This window comes from Pteropus alecto, unplaced genomic scaffold (assembly GCF_000325575.1).
Source record: "Pteropus alecto unplaced genomic scaffold, ASM32557v1 scaffold30, whole genome shotgun sequence".
NCBI lineage: Eukaryota > Metazoa > Chordata > Mammalia > Chiroptera > Pteropodidae > Pteropus > Pteropus alecto.
The window spans coordinates 701,527-707,703 of NW_006429782.1; the positions used below are offsets into that span (position 1 = coordinate 701,527).

The 6,177-nt window shown below is 65.6% G+C and overlaps 2 protein-coding genes across 3 annotated transcripts in view; one reads left to right on the forward strand and one right to left on the reverse strand.

Annotated features, from left to right (window-relative positions):
• APC2 (APC2, WNT signaling pathway regulator) overlaps positions 1-296 on the forward strand; it is a 13,995-nt gene extending 13,699 nt beyond the window's left edge. Inside the window, exon 17 of the mRNA XM_025042360.1 lies at positions 5-296. Coding sequence (XP_024898128.1) covers positions 5-296 — 292 coding nt within the window. The remainder of the gene's footprint in view (positions 1-4) is intronic.
• A 2,342-nt stretch (positions 297-2,638) lies between these two features.
• CUNH19orf25 (chromosome unknown C19orf25 homolog) lies at positions 2,639-5,485 on the reverse strand. 2 transcript variants are annotated; one of them, XM_006904055.3, is made up of 3 exons: positions 5,347-5,485; positions 5,129-5,260; positions 2,639-4,145 (listed from the first exon to the last, which is right to left on the reverse strand). In XM_006904055.3, the coding sequence occupies exons 2-3, from the start codon at positions 5,256-5,258 to the stop codon at positions 3,919-3,921; spliced, it is 357 nt and encodes a 118-aa protein (XP_006904117.1). In that variant the 5' UTR covers positions 5,259-5,260; positions 5,347-5,485; the 3' UTR covers positions 2,639-3,918. The 2 variants fall into 2 exon arrangements, with proteins under 2 accessions (XP_006904117.1, XP_015441568.1); XM_015586082.2 differs by having other exon boundaries at positions 2,639-4,163.
• Positions 5,486-6,177: the final 692 nt, after the last annotated feature.

A 6,177-nucleotide genomic window follows, 5' to 3' on the forward strand; every position in this document is an offset into this window, starting at 1 on the left:
CCAGCACATCCCCAAGCCTGGAGAGCAGGGGGCCCCCCCAGGCCCCGGTCAGCGGCCCCGCATCCCTCCTGGGCAGCGACGTGGACGGGCCGGAGCCTGCCAAGGCGCCCGCCTCTGCCCCCTTCGTGCACGAGGGCCTGGGGGTGGCTGTAGGGGGCTTCCCCGCCAGCCGGCACAGTTCCCCCAGCCGCTCTGTGCGAGTGCCTCCCTTCAACTACGTGCCCAGCCCCATGGTGGCAGCCGCCACTGACTCGGCTGTGGAGAAAGCCCCCGTCCCCGCGGACCTCCTAGAATAGCGGGCCTGGGCCAGTCTTCTGGAAACTTCTTTCCAGCCGAGGGCCCTCAGGCTGCCCCGAGGATGGTCCGGGACCTGCTCGCCCACCTGAGTCCTGCCCTGGAAGCCCCACCCCAGCCCAAGTCAGCCTCACATCGCACGCTCGCTTCTGAGCTGTGGGGGCTCAGGGAGGGAACATCTCCAGGCCTCGCCCACATGCAGAGACCACCCTCCCAGTCCCCAGCGTCCCGGGCCCAGGCCTCAGCATGAGAGGGAGTCAAGGGAGGAGACAGAGCCTGCCCACAGTGGGGGACGGGGCTGTGGAGGGTGGCGCCATCGAGTGCCTGCCAGCTGGGCCAGCCCCGAAGCCTGTAATTACCACGGCCTGGGTAATCTGTTAATGACAACTCTGCCGGTCTGTTTGCCTTCCCAGCCCCAGCTGTGGGAGGGGTGTGGCTGAGCCCAGAGAGATAGCACCCCCTCCTCTGACAGCTCTGGCGAGGGAGCCTGGAGCCCTGAGACCTGGGGGGGCGCCAAGCCAGGGGCTGGAGGACGGAGGAGGCGCTGTGGGAGGTGCTGGGAAGGAGCAAGGGGAGAAGGGTGAAGGCAGCCGGGCTGGGTGGCGTGGGCCACCCCGCGTCCCCATGTGGGGGCATCGCTGGCTGCATCAGAGGAGGAGAGGAGGACCGGGGAGTTGAGCGGGGTCTGGACCGGCTGTGGCGGTGAGGTGCAGCGGTAAGGACGACGAGGGTCACCGTATGGTGACCCGAAGCCCAGATCTACAGGATGGCTCAGGAGACGGCCGGGGCCTGGAGCCCAGGACGGGCACGGCCAGCTGAACGTGCGGGGGTCGGGCTGCCGAGCTGCCGCCAGCGGAGGCGGAGAGATGGAGGACACAGGGAGCCCGGGCAGCTGGCGTCCCACCGCGCCCCTGCTCAGGGACCTCGGGTGCACGTCTTCCCGCAGAGAGCGCCGACGAGCTCTTTCCTGTGGGGGCCCGGCTCTCGGCCCGTGGATCTGCTGCCACAGCCATGTGCAGAGAGCCACCCCAGAGCAGACACTGTCGGGGAGACCTGGACGGTCTGACACCTCGAGGACACCTGGACGGCTCCCCTCCCTTATCTGAGCAGCGGGCAGTACAGGAGGAGCCCCGTGCCCGCCCACAGGCACCACTGCTGGACTACGCTGGCAGGAGCCGAGCCAGGGGCGTGTTTCCTCCGGTGCGGCCATCCTCGACTCTTAGGATCCCCGTGGGCCATGTTGATCCCAGCCCCGTGGACACGGTGCTGCTGCTGGACACACATCTGTCTCACGTTGCGTCACAAACTCTGGAGCTCCTTATCCTGTAGGACAGGTGCCAGGGCTCTGCTAGGGGCCACAGGCAGGACGGAAGGGCGGCCGGACACACCAAGTGCTCCTCCTGCGACCAAAAGACAAGCTGACATGCAGCAGACGGTGGCGACGACGGCTGGGCAGGGCTTTGCGCAGGCCCACAGCTGACTCCTAGGGGCGCACAGGGTGGGGGTCTCAGATGTGTCTGAGAAATCGCCAGTCCTGTCCCCATCTGCAGCCTAAAGGGGTGGCGCTGGGTGCTCTTCTCAACTCCTTTTTGGGGCGCAGGGGCTGTCAGACTCTCGCGCTTGCCTCAGGCCAGTGAGAGGCGGCAGGCACACCCCTGGTCCCCTGCCTCAGTCTCCCCACGTGGGCCGTGGGGAGAACTCCCCAAGCTACCTCTCCAGCGAACGCAGTAGCCGCTATGATGGGGGGGAGGCCCCCCGCTCCACCTGCCCCTTGTCCGGCCCAGCCTGAGGAGGCAGCGCACACCTCGGCCAGCGCCCACGGAGCTCGTGCCCTGTCCATGTCTGGTGGCCACTTCCGCCTTCTCCATCCCCCTGTGGTGCACGCACAGCCACACCTCACAATGTGGCCCGGCCTTGGGAAAGGCGATGGCTTCCTGGACAGTCGGCTCCAGGCTGGAGCCAGGGAACTAGTCTTGGGACTCAAAAGATGTCTCCCGTGAAGCCTTGATCCCCTTGGGGCTGCTCAGCCACCTGGCCACACTGAGGGGACCCCGTCTGCCTCCGAAGCATCCCCTGCCTGTGGCCTCGGGACACCACCACCAGCTGGGTGCTGAATTTGGGGCAAAAAGCCCACAGTGCAGCATTACCTCACCCCCCACCCCGTCTGTCACCTGGCCAATGGCCACAGCGCCCAGCCCAGCTGTCTTGGTCCGTCCACCTCTGTCCCCCTGCGTCTCTGCCCGGGGTCCCTGCAGTATTCTAGGACACGTGTAAATACGTACAGCCTGTGCCCCAACTCAACCCAGAGCCTCTGTCTGGCGGAAGGAAGGCACGGGGCCAGGCGTCTCCTGTGCACCTTTAATAAACAGCTGTCACACCGCGCTCCATGGGGCTGCTCCCGGGGTGAGGACGCGGTGGGCTGGGGGGTGCCGCCGTGGGTCTGTGTGCCAGAGGCAGAGTCGGGCTGCAGGGCTCACACAGGGAGAGCATTCGGGATGGGCGGGCGCACAGGGGAAGGAAGCAGACGGACCCCACGCGATCCTGGGGCGCTCTTGAGGGTGCCCAGTCCCCCAGATTCAGGTGGCCCCACCTGGAGGCCAGGACCGGACAGGAAGGGTGACCTTCGAGATGGAAGCAGGTGGCCCAGGGCTGCCTGGACAAGGCAGCCTCAGTGTCCACTGTCCTACCTGGAACCAAGTGGCATTTTCTGAACGCTTGTGCCCCCGGGGCCTCAGGGGTCTCTTGGGCCGAGGCGGGCACTCGTTCTTCGGGCAAAAGGTCTCCTTAGATGCTGGGGACACCTGTGTCAGGGACCTGCCTGTGGGTCCTGGAACTTCCATGATCTCTGGGGGACCGCTGCAAAGCAGCAGCTCACAGGGGCACTGTCCAGATGGCCAGTGGAAGCAGAGACTTCATCTGAGGGACTCGGTGGGGACACGCACAACGGGCCTGTCCTGCCAGGATGGACATGGTCGATGACCTGGGGCGGGTGACTGACTGGCTCATCCTTCCATGGAAGCCCAGGCCTGTGTTCCCGTCTGAAGCATCCCACAGCCAACAGGTTGGTCGTGAACCAGACAGATAAGTGCTCCCTGGGGGGCACCTACACCTTAGATTGGGGTGCTTAGGGCCACTGGAGGCCCAGGCCAGATCTGGGCCCTGCTGGGCAATCATTCCTCACGTGGCCAGGGCTCCTGAGGCAAAGAAAGGACCAAACCCCATACTTTCGCGTAACTTCCAGGGCCCCCAGTTCGCACTGAAATAAGCCGAGTCTAACAGGTGGTCAGTGAAGCAGGTGTTGCCGGGGCCACACACCAAGTCCAGTCTGGGCCGACGGCCATTGGGCCCCAGGAGACAGGCCAGGGGGTGAGCAGCATGCACACGCCCTGACCCGACTCTCAGGGGGCAGCTGACGTGGCACTGTCCCTGCTGCCATCACACACTGGGCAGGCTCTGTCCCCTGGGGCCTCTGGGTACCAGGGCGCAGCTGGGCCCTGGCACGGTGAGCCCGGCTTCTGGGACCCAAAGGCCCTCGTCTGAGATGTGCCAAGCCAGGTGTCATGGCGAGGACCACGAGTTCCAGGGTCCGGGGACTGCGTGCTTGGGGTGAGCCCTAGGGCCGGGTTAGCCCGAGGAGGCGGCCGCGGCCCCCGGCAGCACCGCCTGCTTCGCCTGGCCCACGGCCCGCTCCAGCTCACGGCCGGCTCGCTGCAGGTCCTCGCGCCTCCGTCTCAGCTCCTCGCCCGCCTGCCGCAGCCGCTGGTTGGCGGCCACGTAGGCCTGGCTCTGCCGGTAGAGCTGCTCGCGCTGGGCCTCGGGGTCCTCAGGCCTCCCGGAGGGGCCTGGAGTGTCTGGGGACAGGACACAGCCTGCTGGTCAGGGAGGGGGCACGGAGAAGACTCATTTACCCCCTCTGAGTAAAGCATGTGATGGGCGGGGGAGGGGGCAGCCACTCCTGGAAAGGGAGCTGATCCCACAAAGGGACCTCTGAGCAGGCTGGCCCTCATTCCCACTCTCAGAGACCAAGAGGCAACCTCCTGTCCCCTGAAAACCGGTCCCGTGGCCGTGTGACCTCGCAAAAGCCAGCACTCGCCATTGGGAGGCAGGATGGTGTGGACTCGTGACTCCAGGTGATCCCAGCTCCTAGTAAAAGTGTGCCCAGCGGAGGGGCGTGCGGGGCAGAAAAAGCACAGCTTTAGGGTCACCCGGAGACATGTCCAGGTTCTCTCCATGCTGCCTGGTCCCATGTGCGGACAGGGACAACATGAGCTGGCCCGCCTGTCTGCAGACACAGCCCTGCAGGCCAAACCTCCGGCTGGGGCCCGAGAAACTCTGCTATTTGACTAATCGCTCGTTTCCCACCTGCCTTCGTAACAAGGTGGGGAACGGCAGGTGGCGCACACGGGCCACCGGGAGAAGACCCTCTCCCTTGAGTGGGCCTCACCACTGCCCGTGCCTCAGTTTCCCTACCCTCCGAATTCTGGCCGGCCTGCCCATGATTCTTAAGCTGCGGCTCAAGCAGCCTCGACCGACCCAGGCTGTGGATAAACGCGACTTATGTCCCCAGGGCTGCAGAACCTTCCAGGTGACTGGCAAAGTCCTTCATAGGAGCTGTCCGACACAGCAGCCACGAGCGCCCCGAGAGCTTGAAATGCAGCCACAGGGAGCAAAGAACCCAACTTTTGACTGGTGCTTAATTTAAGAAATGTTCGAATCTGGATTTCGTCCCCTTTCCACTCGTCCAGATATTGTCTCCCCGTGGAATTAAAAAACGCGAAAGTGTTCTTAGGGTCCCGGGGCACCCTCTCCCCTGCCCGGCCCGGGCTCCCCCTACCTTCCGGGGCCAGGGCAGTGAAGACGGGGTCCTCGGCGGGCGCCCCCCGCACGTCCTCCAGGATCTGCTCCACCGTGGGGGGCGCAGGGCGGGTAGGCAGCACCACGCGCTTCCTGGCCTTGGAGCCCATCCCTGGAGGCGGGAGAAGGGAGCGTTGACGGGGGCGCCCCCTTCTCGACCTCTGGGCCCTTCCTCCCGCACAGCGAACCCCGACCCACCCTCGAGGCTCGCCCGTCAGCGTCCGGCTCCACCTGTGCCTCAGTTTCCCCGCTGAGGCGCGCGGGGCCGCGGGGAAGTCGCCCGGGCGTGCGCCCCGGGCTGCGGGGGCCGCGGCGCAGCTGCTTCCGCTTCCGGTCGGAGCGCGGCCCCGCCCCCAGGCCGCGAGGCGAACTTCCTCTCCCCGCACGCCGCCCTTAAAGGGGCTGATCCCTGCGCGAGCTGCGGGCTGGGGATCCGGCCCGGTGCGATCTGGGAGGAGCTGCGACCTCAGCAGCCTAGCACTCGAGGGGTGAGCGTCGGGTCCCGACCTGGCTCCCCGCGCTGTGTAATAAAGCATCCGAAGCCCGGCTTTCTGCAAGTGGGGGACACGGCCCACGACCCACGTCGCCGTCGTGGGAACAAAGTCCCTGTCCACGCACAGTGTGGCGCACAGTGTGCGCTCGGTGAACGCTGGCTGCGCCACTTACTGGCGAGGTGGCCAGGGACGCAGGATGCATGCCAGCATCTCATCTGCAGGATCTGGGTCAAGGTCGCCCCTCTGACCTCTAAAATGCCCTCCCCACTCGGCGGGTGGTGCTTGGCCCCTCCTCTTTTGGCTAGGAGGGGAAGACAGGCTCAAAGCAGAAGATAATTTTCGTGTTTTTTAAACAGCTTTATGGGGCCTGTGGGCTTCTGCGACAGGTGAGGCCTGCCTCTTTGAGCCCAAGTGAAGCCCCGTGCTCAGGGGTACAAGCCAGGCTCCACTTTCTCATGGAAATCCTCGCCCCACTCCAAAAATCAGGACGAATATGTCCCCACCCCACTGGTGTGTGTGTGTGACAGGGGAGGGG